The sequence below is a fragment of the Ctenocephalides felis genome, unplaced genomic scaffold, assembly GCF_003426905.1.
Source record: "Ctenocephalides felis isolate EL2017-DRISC unplaced genomic scaffold, ASM342690v1 CF-g0.4_SCAFFOLD_01886, whole genome shotgun sequence".
Taxonomy (NCBI): Eukaryota; Metazoa; Arthropoda; class Insecta; order Siphonaptera; family Pulicidae; genus Ctenocephalides; species Ctenocephalides felis.
In genome coordinates, this window is record NW_020538040.1 from 77,841,220 (window position 1) to 77,856,647 (window position 15,428).

At 29.9% G+C, this 15,428-nt stretch overlaps 1 protein-coding gene across 1 annotated transcript; it reads right to left on the reverse strand.

The window, feature by feature from the left end:
- Positions 1–1,752: 1,752 nt before the first annotated feature.
- LOC113375386 (RYamide receptor-like) lies at positions 1,753–14,684 on the reverse strand. Its single transcript, XM_026615323.1, has 9 exons — positions 14,430–14,684; positions 10,807–10,955; positions 9,574–9,695; positions 9,395–9,492; positions 9,053–9,178; positions 8,613–8,713; positions 8,378–8,468; positions 6,556–6,711; positions 1,753–1,995 (listed from the first exon to the last, which is right to left on the reverse strand). Exons 1-9 carry the CDS (start codon positions 14,682–14,684, stop codon positions 1,852–1,854), a joined length of 1,242 nt encoding a protein of 413 aa, XP_026471108.1. The 3' UTR covers positions 1,753–1,851.
- Positions 14,685–15,428: the final 744 nt, after the last annotated feature.

Consider the following 15,428-nt stretch of genomic DNA (forward strand, 5'->3'; position numbering starts at 1 on the left):
TCTAATATAAAATCATCAACTAAAGAAAACAAGAAAAAAATCATAAATATAGAAAAACACCTGTATATTGCTGGGGTAATAGTAAAAAAATTAAACTGACAATTTGTCTTTTTTTTTGTCTCTAATTCATTTCAAAACTTTAAACGCTTCTCGAAACACGATTTTTTAACGCGGCACGCAAAATAACTACTATCATTTTTATTTTTTCATTCGAATTTTTTACTGTAAATTTAGAATAATTAATAATTCAAAGCACCCATTTTAGCGTATTTTCTGTATGTTAATTTATTCAACAAATATTAACATTAATAAATTACTATCCGTTTTTTCGTTGAAATTAACGACTTTATCCAGGTGCTCACCAAACAAACAAAAATCGATATTTTTAAAATTTGCTACAATAGGCACTTTAAAATATTATTTTAAATACACAGTAAAAAATGACAAAAAACTAAAAATTGTTGTATTTATTTTGCGTCCCGCGAAGCGCCTCCAATTTGATGCGGCCCGCTGAAGTGGCTGTGGTGCCGCTATTTAATTTATTTTTAGAATGATATTTTATTTTGTTACTTTAAGGTACAATAAATAACTATCTTATCATGGGTTAATTACTTTACCTTCCGTCCGAAAAAATGGCAAAAATATACGTCTCCTTAGGCTTTTACTTTTACTGATTAGAAGATACCGGACAATTAACTATATTAGCGGAACTTATGTCTTGATATTAGACATGCAAGCAGATTACGGACCAATTTTATTTCTGTTTCCTGTATATAAAATTTAATGAAGTTTCTTATTTTGTCGTATTCTCGTATTGAAATACAATCTACTGTGCGGTGGTGTACGTTTACAATTGTTATCGTTTGCAGACATCGGTAAATACCGAACATGTGGTTGAACAGTAATATCTTATTTATTGCTTATTTACTATGAGTAATATAATATACATATACTGTAAAGTTTCTAGAAAAGTGTTTATTAATTCGCGTATTTTAATAATCGATTAATTGCATTTTCTAGAAAAAACCTAGAAGTCAAACTTACAAATGCCATTGCCGTTACATTGATTTTGGTAATCAAACACGTATTTTGCAAGTACTATGTACCCTGATCAGGTTATTTCACAAAATTTTTAATACTAGTGATGCAAAATGCAATGACAAGCTAAATATATTTATAACATAGTTTATTAAGTCTAATAATCCGACCGTAATATACTACATCGACTAAGTTATTAGAAAATAAGTTTATTAATAATAATAATAATGCCTGAAATAATTATATTGAATAAATATATAATTTGTCGATAGAAGTACAGTAATACCCCGCTTAACGCAGGGGATACGTTCCATCAAATAAAAGCGTAATGCAAAACGAGGCTATCTTTAATATAAGTGGAAATATTGGGCTTCAGGAAATATTAGCTTAATGGTATACTGTGGTAAACATTATACTTGTTTATCTATGGTGGTAAATTTCTTTGTCGATCAATATCGACAGTCGTTTTTCTATTTCCTCTATGATGTTATATTCTAGCACGCAAAGCTCGACTTGAATGAAAGAGCGCTAAACCGAAACAGCGCTAAACAAAACAGCGTCAAGCGGGGTATCACTGTAATTATTTTAGGCAAAAGTATTTTACTATAGTTTTAAATAATAAATAAGAAAATGTTCAGAAGCTACAAGCAATTAATGATAAAATTTTACAATAATAAATTAAAAAAAATAATAAGACAGTTGTATTTTGTCGGGTGCATGTATTGATTTACTTTGTATGACCTTAGTCTATGATCTACTCTATGTTGACTTATGTTGTATTCAGTGAACATAATCAAAGATTTCCAGGATAAACTACTGTATCGTGATATCTTCCGGATTCTCGTTGGTCAGCTTTGGTGTTGAAACAATCCGCTTTGCATGGTAGATCCCAGCAGCATGGTGGTGCTTTTGGTGCGTGCTTGCATCCTGGGCGGCAACATGGCATGCAGTTGTTAACTAGTGTGATACAAGATTATTTTATGTTATGTACATGTGAGAACACTTTTATATGGTAGTTTAATTTAATTTAATAGTATTTTAAATTTAAAAGTTTAATTTCTATTTAGAAACTACGAAATTAGTTTGCTAACTTGTTTTAGTTTTGCTCAATTATTGATTTCTGTAGTTTTAAACATCGTATAAAACTCATATATATTAGCTCAAAATTTGTACTTATGACTTCTTGTTAACAATCTTTTTGCAAAATCTTTTGCTATTCACTTCACTTTTCGGTCACTAAGCCAAAAATTTCAAATTTCTGCATTTATGCTTTTCAGTATTTTAAAGTATCACTTTTTGAACACAGTTTTTTCTAAGAATTATCACAATATTTGCATTAATCATTCAATGTAGTTTGTTCATTATCATAACAAATCAAATGATTTTGGAACAATTCGAATTGGTTCTAATCTACATATCTCACTTATCGATAGTACACTGAATATTTTTGTTGTGCTTTTTTCTTAAAAACACATACTTGATGTTGTCAAACTTAAATACTTCCAATTAAATATCTTATTTGATATAATACACCAATAAATTTATGTAAAATGTAAAATATTCATATTTAAATTAAAGTATGTGTTTCTTGTGAGACTGTCAGGAAGAGAGAGCTTTGAGACCATGCTTTGTGTGGTGTCATGGCTTTCCTATCTTGCCTGATGAAGTAAATGATCATATTAATGCTAGTCTCTATAATTCTGTAGATTTCCAAACAGCATTGCACACAAATACACATACATCCAATTTAGAGAATTTTGGATGGTACATATATAATTTTTTTTTCAATTTTTATAATTTGACCGACGATTTCGACGCCTACTCTGCACATTTTTTATTAGTAAACAGCAAAAGCTGAACTGTTAATTAAACATTATCTATTAATGAGATAATCTTACGCATTGTCGTTGATGGTTTTTGGCAGACAGGTGGAGGGCACGGCGGATGAGCGCTTGTAGCCGCAGTTACACAGCATTCCGCTTTCTGCATTATTATTTTGAAATGTGAATATTAGACGTAAAGACTATATTAAAAAAGAATTTTTCATGAAAATATTTAATGAAATATGCTGATCCTATAAAGTGAACTTTTCATTATGTTGCGCTTACATTACGCTTACAAATTGCAGAACCTTCCAAATTTACATTGTGTATTTGGTTTATTGCGAATAAGTTTAAGGTATCTCACTAGAGGTATAGTTATCTATTAATATAAGTTAGAGTTCATACAATACCTATATAACGACATATTTTTATGAAAAACTTATTACAGCCGTTCAAATTATTGTAAATTTTCAAGTGAATACCATACCATAGGACATGTTGGTGCTGGACAGGGAGAACAGGGTCGGCAAGGTAAGCAAGGCGAATACACGATTACTTCGGCACAAGGCTGATTGGAGCATTGCGGCATTACTGATCTGCTTTAGTTTTAAAATTTTTAATAACCACACATACACACATACACACACATATATGTGTATATATACATACACACACACATATATATATATATATATATATATACATATATACATATATAATTAATCCTTTCCAATCGGATGCCGCCATTCGGGCGGCAAAATACACAGAAATTCTGGAATTTGCGAGTGAAAAGGGTTAAATCGTTATATATTATATAATATACAATGTATACAGTGCGTATGTCGTGAATGTGTAGGCATGTATGTATATGTAAGTCACATATTATTACTTACTAACGCTGTTTAGATCTGATGTATGGATGTAATTCCTTTAAAATATAAGCAGTTTGTTCACTTTAAGATGGTAGTATTTTTATTTAATTAAAACCAACATTAGCTCGACATTTTTAAATTATTTTACTTTTGTTTTTTTGGTGCTTATATATTTTTTGTTTTTTTTTTTAGTTCAAGTTATTCTCATAAGCTTAGTGAAAAGAACATCGTTATTAGTGTCATTAGTGTCAATATTTTTCCATAAAACATTCAAATATTTATTGTCTGCCTACTGCAGCTGTCAATAACCATCAAGTCACATTGCGTGCTAGGGGTAAGTAGCACTTTGCCTTGAAAATTACATGAACTTTCTGCTACGTGTGAATAAATAATTGACTTTCAGTGTTATGATTCAGAAGTTAGATGAAATTTTCAATCGTTTATTTAGAAAATAAACGACTTCGCTTTCATTAAAAATTAATCGATACTTGTATGTCCTAAAAGCGCGGCCCTTATTTCAAACTTTAAAGAGATTTTATATTTAAATCACATATAATAATTTACTATATTAAATAATATAATACTTGATTTTCGTGAACTCTATCGTGATGAAGCGATTCCCAACTGATATATCTCGGATGGTTTTTAAATATTCAAAATCGGCTTAGGATTTTAGCGAAAACATGGACGAAATATTTTACACTTTTGCTAATTTTATTTACAGAAATGGCTCGGCCGAGCGTTTTGCAAGACTAATTAACGTGAGTCCTTATCGAGTTTCATCGAATGGTTTTCAAATTTTTCGGTTCAGTCGTTTTGGAGAAAATGTCGCCGAAAGGTTAATTTTCGGCTCAACATATATACTTCTTCCCAATTTTGTCGGATTTTTCGCCAAAAACATAAACTAGTTCAAAAAGATAAAAATAATTCAATAATACGTTGAAAATTATGCTTCTGAGGCGCGTCGAATGTCCTTCGGAACAAAACTCTCCGTGTCAAATAATTAGAAATCATTAAATTCTTTTTTTGTACTTTTTGGATATCAAATTGTTAGTTCTCATAGTTGCTGCTTTAATAAAAATAACAAATAGTTAGGAAAACTATATCTATAATGTAAGATATTATTTTCTTACTATTTTTACGGAAGCCGGAGTTCTTGAAGCACATGCTTCTGTGTACAAAGATTGGTTTACACTTAAAGAAGGAAATGTGCTTTTTTGAGTTTAGTTTCATTCCACCGAGATGTTACAAACAATAATCCAAATTCAAGATTTTGCAGCATATATATCTTATTTTTAGTGTATAACGCTATCTGATTTCGTATAATTGTGAGTGTGTTCTGTTCGCAAGATTCACTTTTCTGTATTTCATTGCGCTTGCATATTATATTTTTTTAAATTATATGGCATGTAATTTTAATAGCGACAGTTATGGTCTATCTGTAGATAATATTGGATTTCACTTCTGTACTAATTTCGACTAATTAGTAAACCTGTATAATTTACATACATATCACATGTACATATGTTTATGTAAATGTGTAAATACCCTGAAAGATTTTTATTTTTATTATGATTTGTTGGCGTTTTAGTAGAGTTTTATTTTGATAATACGTCCTTACTCTACATTTTGCAGAAGTTCGTACCATATTACTACTCTAGATAATAAATAAATAAGTTTTCTAATAACGTTTCAGCAAAAATTCAAATATAATTTGAATGTTTAGAATCTTGGAGAAATCAGTGTCCTCAAATGTATAGAAATTTCTATTCATCTTTTCAACTCGGATCCATCCAAGTACTCAATGAAAACCATCAGGCATAATTAAATATCATGCATCTATTTGTTACATTACACTGCGCGACAATAAACACTTTTCCTGATATGTTATGATGGTCTTTAAGTAATTTGAGGACACTGATTCCGAAAACAGAAACTTACTAACAAATCTAGTTTTTGAGATATACCAATATGCTAGTTTTACCTCAAATTACAATAAAAAATGCAACATATTTCATTTTATGCTTCCAAAAGTCTTTATATGATTTTTGCACATGGACGAGGCTTGACTGATTTCGTCATAAGCTCTAACAATTGTCAGCTATCATGTTTAACTTTCCTTGATATCGCTCCTACAAAGTCCTGATGTCTTGGTGGATACTCTCGCCCTGTTCTTCGCTAATATACCCAAAATTTTCCGAAAACCGTTCTGGATAAGAGTGCGGGTGATGAATTCAAATCAATTACATCAAATATATCAGATTTTAATTCTTCCTGTCTTCTCCTTTAACGTTGGTTACTGCATCCATTACTTGGTAGGCAGGAGATGTTGATGTTCTAGGTTCCTCATCATTAGCATGGATATGGGTTGTATAGCTGATCATAAGTAGACCTTAATACCATTGGGGTTGTGGTTTATGACAATTTGGTTCTATTGCCTGAATTTATTTCATTGGTATTTACCACATAGACGAAACAATCGATGTTTTATCTTTATTGCGCAAAGCAGTTTTAAAGTGGTTAAAATAAGATGTCTTTGCGCAGTTCTACATAGGTTTCCGGTATTTGTCAAAAACATATTAAGCACATATGTAACAAAAACTATCTGAATTATGCACAAAACGTCTTAGAGTCCAAGCCATACCAAAAACAGCAGATAAAGTCGTATTTATTCTTTAAACTGCAATAATTATAGCCGAAATGACTAATTGAGGTAGTCCCCTAAAACTACAAAACTGGAGCTGTTACGAAAGCTCGAGGAAAAAAATAAAAGTGCCATTTTTGTCGCGCAGTGTTATTAATGATTTAAAATATGTACTTACCTGGGCAGTGTTACGGTCCCAGTCGTAAGTAGATCTGACACGATTGAGTTGAGCGTTTGTTTTGTTATGCTCGAAACTGTCTGTTCCTGGTGATGAAAAGCGATAGCTTTGATCGCGAAATAGAAAACGCCGTCGAAATTCGCGCTTGAATTTATCCTGAAAATATAAAATTAATATAAATTCAGATATATATTTTTCAATTATCAAGTCGAATAAATATTTTGTAGTATGTTTCCATGTATACTCATTATATTTGGATTTTATTTCTCTACTAATTCAAATTGTGTATTTATCTAGTACATGTAGTTAAAAATAACGATTATATAGATAACACATGTAAGTTTGTGTTTTATGATCTATATATGCATCAATACTCTGACGGTTAATTATCTTGTGGTGGCTTTGAGTAAGACGTCAAATACCATGTGTTACCACGTAATATTTTAAGATTTTGATTATCTATTTATAATTTTTTATTTTAGATTTATTTATTTACTCATATCTATCTTTAAAAATGGTTTCAGTTAGTTTATTTTTATTTTGAAATCTATATCCTCGCAATGAATAGTAGTCAAATTGATACTGGAAACGTACGCATCATTGAAAGTTACTTATAACTTAATTTTGCTTTTTAATAATTGAAAGTATACTTGCAAACTTTTTACATAAACATAACTTACACACAATAAAAAGAAATAAAGCGAATGGCACTAATTAGGAGAAAAGTATAATTAAGAAAGATAATCATAGCATTCTAGAACCTCCCCCTGTTAAGTAATGCCTTAACAGCGGTTCCCATGAGGCAAGGGGCATAATTTTATACATAAAATTTTTCTGTAATGATGTATGTAAATATACTCCTCCTGAACGATTATTAGGATTTTGATCAATCTTTCAGAAGTTTGTTAAAGATTATTTTAGGATGTATGTGATTACAAAAATATAGTAATATTGTAGAAATAAATAGAAAAAATTGCAAAAAACGACATGTCATTGTTTGTTTGGCATTGTAAATATTTGAGACTTTATTTGCCATTGAAAACAAATAAAAACTGTCATATGGGGGCGTCCATTAATCACTTGAGCGAGTTTTTAAGGATTTTTGGACCCCCCCTCTTCCTTGGCGATACATGGTGATATTCAAAATTTACCCCCACCAAACAACATATGTATTTTTAGTTGCGCGATAAAACTGTAAAGTTTTTGATTTTTATTGAAAATGTTTTAATTTAAAAAAAAAATCAGTTAAAAATAAATACACATAATATCTTACTATAACCATCCCTCCCCCACGTGATATTTTGTGATTTTTTGTCTTTCTAAAAACCTCACTTGATTAATGGACGCCCCCTATGCCAAAAATTTCAATTTACTTATGAGCCTAGACAATATAAGAATATGTATAATAAATTCTTGATTATGAATAAGAAAAAGGAAATGTCTACATTATTATTGCCAAAAAGCAGCTGAGATGTGCTAGAAATTAAAAAAATATAAGTTACAGTATATGTATGGCAGATTGAATGATACACATATGAACAGGATTTGACAAATAAATTCACTTTCATTTTGATAATATTCTCATACTTCTGAAATGGTATTTCTTCCACAATTTTATACATTTTATATAAAAAATCCACCTACTTTTCTTAAATATATTGTTTGTTTAAATCATATCAAGATCATGTTTCTTGACAGATGTCCTAAAGATGAAACGTACCTAGTTCCAAAACGTCGACAGTGAATAAATAAAGAAATGTTTTTTTAAAACAAAACTTGTTTTTTATTACTTTTTGGATTTACTGTTCTTCATTATACTTACATTATATATTCCATAAATAAATGGATTGTAGCAACTATTACTCATAGCGAGCCAATCACATGTGAAAAACACAATGTTGATGTATTTGTACCTAAAAATATGAAAAGGCATAATATAATGGTTTGTCACAAAATTACTATAAATCTACTTTAAATTATTATAGTATCAATGGTCTCTTCACTGAAAACTGGCTACATGCAACATGCAAGAAGTACATATATGTTTAAACACTTACTCATTTACTGCGGGAAAGGCAAATTGCAATAAGTTGTACGTTTGAAGAGGAAGCCAGCACAACGCGAATAGAGCAACTACAATTACCAACATCTTTATGACCTGATAATGAGAATTATTACAAATTCAATATAATGACACTCGTATTAAAAATAAATCTTGCACATCTACTATCATATAATATGTAATAAATCTGAATATCAGAATGACTTTCAGGTTGACTACTTTAATAATTTCAGTTAGAATAAAAGTATATAATATATGAACATCTAGAAATAACTTTGGACATCAAAAAATATGTTTTGGCACATAGTTACCAATTTAGAATTAATATATTTTTGCCAGCTTTTGACACCAAAAATGCTCACACTTGATTTCCAGAGGTCTTTTATGGATTATAAATAATTTCATATTCATTTATATGATAAAGGCTCGGTTTACCTTCTTTTTGTTTCTGGTTAAAGAAGCATCTCTCAAAGTTTGCGCATTACCTGGAGCACGAGAGCCCCAAAGCTTTAGAGACATTCTGGCATAGACACATGTTATGATGCACAATGGCGTGACATACTAGAAACAGAGAATTTAATTGCATGATGTATATTATATATAATGAATATGGTATCCCTTATGGTTACAAAATTGTATATGATTCATCATATATAACAATAAATAACAAGATTTTCACATTTCACAATACATTCTTTATTGTGAATGTGATACTTAATTAAAATGGCTATAGTTTTCATACTTATCAATTCGTAATAATGAAATAGAAATACTTACTTGCAAAAATACTAGTAAATATCTATAGACCATCAAAACATTGTCGTCTAATCGAACATTTCGGCAAAACGGCTTTTTCTTCATAATACCAAGTTCGTCTAATTAAAATGAATATAGTTATTAATATTAACCCCATATAAGTCACAATTTTATATGCTAAATTAGTGCAGACTTCTTACTTTGCTCCTCGTCAAGTACTTGCTCCACTTTTAAAGCGATCGCTATCGGCGATGCAAGAACCGCAGAGACCAACCATATTAATGTTATTATTACTTTAGCTTTGCTTTTTGAAGGTCGAGCTCTGAAAAAATATTTGTTATTGTTTAAAAACAAACCCTGATATTCTAACACAATATAACATATCTAAAAATAGACGAATCATTTTGATACTTCTTCGATAAATGGAAAAATTAAACAACTTATGGACGTTTAAAACTTCTTTAAAAAACACTAATTAAAAAATTTATAGATGTAGAGCACTTCAGCTACTTTGGAAGCATCCTTTAACAGAGATCAGGCCAAAGATCGAAAGCGTCAAAGCGAAATTCACGAAAAATGGATGCTATTCACGAGCAAATTGGGTTTCCACTTTGGAAAGAAACTATTAATTATATTAATATCTAGAGTAAAGCTTTGTACAAATCACAGACTCTGAGAAAGATCGACAAAAACTATTTGTAGAGTTTTGAGATGTGGTGTTGGTGACGATTGAAAAGGATCAAGTGAACAAATAAGATAACAAATGAATAAATACAGAGGAGAGTAGGAGAATAAAAAACTCTACTGAAGACGATCATGAAAAGTAGGGAAAACTGGATCGAACCCATATTACAAAAGAGTGACTGTTGCACGATGTTGTCAAAAATAAAATATAAGGACTGATAGGATTAGGAAGAACAAGACTGAGACTCAGATGATAGATAACTTACACGAGAAGAGAAAATACAGGAAACTGAAAGCCGAAGCACAAGACCAGAAAGTATAGAAGCAGAAATTTGGAAATGTGAATATTAATAATAATGGACAAAAGAGGGAGGCGGAGACTGTAATTTGTGGTGCTTTCAGATTATGGAGCTGCCTTAGAAAGGGCAGAAAACTTGTAATAATAATAGTAATAACGGAATAATTCTTATTGTATCAAAAAGAAAACAATCATGTGACAAATGAAAGTACAAAATATCATTTTTCTGCTAAGCATTAATCTAAAATTATTTAAACTATACGCTAGTAGATGTTTAAAATAATGGACAACATTTGAAATAAAATACTATTATGTAAAATTTTAGTTATCATTTGCTTTCTGTTGCGCTTTACAAAACAATAATAAAAAGCGATATAATATATTTACTCATTACTCATTGTTAAATTAGTTTTAGATTATCAATAAATAAATACCTACTGCATTTAGGTACCTGAGAGGCGTCATAATGGCTCTGTGCCTGTCAATCGCGATGGCAGTCAGCGTGAAGACGCTGACGTTGACACTGAGCGTTTGAATGTAAGGGCAGAAGGCGCACATGAATTCGGGCAAATCCCATCGCTGCAGCAACGCGGCTTGAAACTGAAACCATTGAAATAAATACTTATAAATTTTGTTAATTATTGCAAAATCGGCATTGAATTAAGTTAAATTAGCATCGTTTTGACTGTTAACAATTTTTTACAGTATATTTAGATTATACATTAAATGTTTATCATTAAGTCTCATTCTACTTCTTCGTATTCTAAAAGAAGAAACTTTGTCATGAATCTTGGCCTAACAAGTAAGACTCCTAATATCTGTAAAGGTTTGGTTTCATTGGCTCTCATATATTGGGAGACAGGGTACGTTTGTGCCACCAGGGAACGGTGGTGACAGTTGTCATAAAATCTAAACTATACAGATTTTAAGATAGAGTCCAAGAAGAGAAAGATGTATTATGTTTGTTTGAACAAGTTCTCATTATTGCGTTCATTCGGCGCACTGCGTTAACGTGCCTTCAACACTGCCTTTAAGAAGTCAAAAGTAAGTTTTCTCGTGCGATTTCTTTCAATGATAACTATATACAGAGAGATTACTTTGTTGTTTATTTTCCTGTATGTTGAACATTAGTAGTTAATTATCAGCAATTACCTTTAGCGTAGATAATTTAGCGCGATCATAACGATGATTTGTATCCAAAAGTGTGCGCTGGCCCAGCGCCGCTGGGTTCGATTGTGACAACTTTTATGGATACGGTTGTAAAATGTGTTTTTTGTCCTTTTCGAATGAAGATTAAACAGATAAAAAAATTAACTTAATTAAGACGAAATGCAAAAAAGAAAAAGACATAAAAATCAATGTAAGACAAAAAAAAGGTTTTACAAAGATTTCTTATTAACTTCGTTTAAAAAAATAAGTTTTATTATATATTGTTGCATTTCTGACAATGAATGTAGTTTCTGACAATAAAACTTACATTGGTGTTTATACCTATTGTTTTTTAACCTACTTTTATTCCGGTCACAACCGTCCCTGAGGGTGTAGATGGTTGTGACACTTGCCCTTTTCTGTATGATTTGATTTCACAATTTCCATGTACACAAATGTTCAAATTATCATTTAATTCGCTTTTCTCACAGCTAACTTTTGAATTAACAAAATTATTGCTGATCAAAAAAAGTGGCACAATCGTACCCAGCCACCCCTATGTACTTATGGTTCCATATACATTTATACATATACATATTTTATGCCAAAAATATACTAGTGTTTTTATAAAGGTTATCGGTTAGCTTTGGAAATCAATGTTAAAATAAAAGCCATGGCAATAACGTACTTATTTCTTATCTAACTCGTCCTCTTAAAATATTTACAAATTTACAGAAACCAATTCACACTTATAAATATATTTATATATTACGATATATATTTATAATTATGTACTACTAAAGCCTAAAATCATATAAAATTATAAAGACAGTGAAAGAAAGAAATTAGTATGAAAAATCGACTTTGTGAAAGAAAGTAGAAGGGTGAAAATAAAGTTACAAGGATATCGTTGGCAAGAAGAATTATTTTTGTTCTAGTTACTTACTCAATTAGCCAAAAAACTTTTCGAGTCCTTTTGTTGTGACTGTCGTTGGAATCAATAGCCAAGTCTGATAGAATATTATGAGTTCTCCGCGTTATTGAAAAAGTTCACCGTCATGTGGGCAGCGGGAAAATCTGTAAAATAATAACGCAGCCATCGTAAAACTAATTTAGAAAAGATAGAAATCTTTCGTATAAATGTTAAAATCATTTCTTTTTTCGTTAACGGATTATTTGACTTAGCATAGAATATTAAATCGACATTTTATTATGAGATTGTAGAAAAAAAAACGAATTTGCACCAGAACAAAAATTAACGTAGATTTGAATCGATCGCATATTAGGTAAAATATATTGACATGACGGATGGACTAAATTGATTAAAACAAGCATCAATTATTGGAATTATATTTTAATTTAAAAAATATAACCCTACGATAAATTTAAAAAATAAAAAAAAATTATACAATACTAATCATAATAAAAAACAGTACATAAACATATTAAGTTAATAATTATAAAATTCTCTAATTATTGAAATATACTCATATGTATATATAAATATATATATATATATATATATATATATATATATATATATATAATTGGCATATCAATATGATTTATGTATATGTATATACGTATATGTGTAAATTGATAAAATCAACCTAAGTATAAAGGATAGAGAGATGTACAATAGCCATATCTATTTAGACAAATTAGCAACTATTCCTGAAACCAATGAACTTTCTAACATTCTTCAATTTGATCTATTGTATCTCAAGTTTTTATTCCTACACCTTTGTATTATGTTATAAAAATACCTTTATAGGTTTCTTGGTGGATTTTAGATACTTGGTTTCAAAAATTCACTTCACAAATATATGTTTGAAGGAATATTTTTTACAATAAAAGTAAAAGTCACATAAAATAGCAAAAGTTATCAATATACCTTGAATTAAACTAATTAAATATGTTTTTTTTTTTTAATTTTAGTAATCGATAAATTTTTATATAATTTGACTAACTTTAAACTTTAAACAATAATAGGCAAAATAAATGATATCAAATGAAATTTTGTGCTTTGTTTGATTTGAACTAATTGTGAGTAAAATGTTCTAGCAAAAATATGTTATTTTTAGGTTTTTATTTTTTACTCGAAATTTTTCAATAATAAAATTTTCAAGTATTTTACGATTTTGCAACCCTGATTAAATGCGTCAACTTATAATGAAACTTGCCAACACATTTTAGTACATTTTTTCTACAGGAGGGCCTCTCAAAGTGGATCGATTTTGGCAAATTTTAATTTATACTTTAGTAAAAAAAGTCTTAGTTCTAGAAAACTGGGGACAATACTGTTATTGGTTTTGATTATGGTCTTAGAGATGTTATGTATGATCATGGTTTTAAAGTCTTAATAAACAAAATTAGGTAAAAATAACAACAAAAACCAAAAATTGGTCATAATTTCACCAAAGCTCTAGGTTGCACTCAAAAGCTCATAATTTCCAATCAACGTGAGATATTTTTTTCTATTTTTTTTCAGGTCAGTTAAAGTCAATACTCATACTAATCACCTCATTTCGGCTTGACTTAAATGCTTCCAAATTGATAAAAAAAAAATCTAAACGTTTTAGCTCTTAATATTAACCTTAAGATAGTCCGCAGTTTTTAATATTTCCTATTGCTTGTTTGTAAACCTTTTTCAGCACGCGGATTTTGAAACCGCAATCTAACATTATTGGCATATCTATTTTTGATGAATTTATTATTGAAATAACTCTAATAGTGTTGACTTCTTATTGGATGCAGCAATGCCGAGTGAGGGCTATTTTGACTTGAAAACATATTGCTATCAACAGAAATCCATATCACAACTGCTTGACGCCAGTCTGTCCAATTCTGATTGGAAGCACATAGCGTAAACCACTAATCCGCAAAAGAGCCCACAGGTTTTTTTAAAAATAAATTTGTTCTCACCTGAAAGGGTATGGCAAAAAGTCCTATAACAATGTCGGCAAGCGCCAGATTGGCAATGAAGCAATTAATGACTGACTGCATGCTCCTCGAAGTGGCTACTATCCATATGACCAGGGAATTACCAGCCACCGACATCACACTAATTGACCCATAGAAAACCGACAGTAGGGCTATTATCGAACCGGGCACTTGGTACAGTAAATCTGTAACGATATCAAATGAGGAAAACACACCAGAAATAACGACCAAACACATATCACTTCAGAAAATGTTTATATATAACGGTAATAATTTACTGTAATTCATCATATAATGCAAATTAAAAATTTACTGTAAATTATTATTGTTCTCTGACAAAAAGATGAAAAAAAAAGATCATCTTGCAGATCTCTGTAATCCTACTCTAATATAACGTTATATAAAATGTAAATGTTATTCACGCGAAAAAAATATATTACATGTAAATATTCAGAATGGCGATTTCATGTAAAAAATCTGTTGCCAAATGCCAAATTTTAATATTGTTTTCATATAACTATTTGAAGATATTTGTGATTGTTTAATATTGATTACTATTTAAAACTAAATACCGTACCATAAATCATGAACTATTTTCATCATAAAATATTAGAATATTAGTGTCCCAAATTTCCTAGCAAAAAGTTTCGAACATAATGCAAATATTAATGTCTTCCTGAAGTATATGAGTCTTCCTAACTCAGATGAATCCTGGTTTTTCCCAGGAAAAGTTAGAGATGCTAAACAAATTTTCAGAGTCCATTTCTAAGGAATCGATGCATGTACAATACAGTTAATGGTTAAGGATGTATAATAAATAAAATCTAGGTGTAAGTGGCATATTGTCTTAGTCAAGTTGCAAGTTGATATGTGTAAATAATCGTGTAAATCAATAAAAATTGAGTTAAGTTATTTAGCTAAATTTTCAAAGATTTATTTAGATCTTTATCTATCTTTACCAAGGGCTAATCACTCCCACCT

What these genes read in the sequence shown, in the direction of transcription:
- LOC113375386 (XM_026615323.1), bottom strand. Translation starts at nt 14,684, where the DNA reads ATGTGTTTGGTCGTTATTTCTGGTGTGTTTTCCTCATTTGATATCGTT. An exon ending in TTATTTATGGAATATATAAT is followed by an intron (nt 6,712 to 8,377) that starts GTAAGTATAATG and finishes TTATATTTTCAG; the next exon opens with GATAAATTCAAGCGCGAATT. An exon ending in GGGACCGTAACACTGCCCAG is followed by an intron (nt 1,996 to 6,555) that starts GTAAGTACATAT and finishes GTATCACACTAG; the next exon opens with TTAACAACTGCATGCCATGT.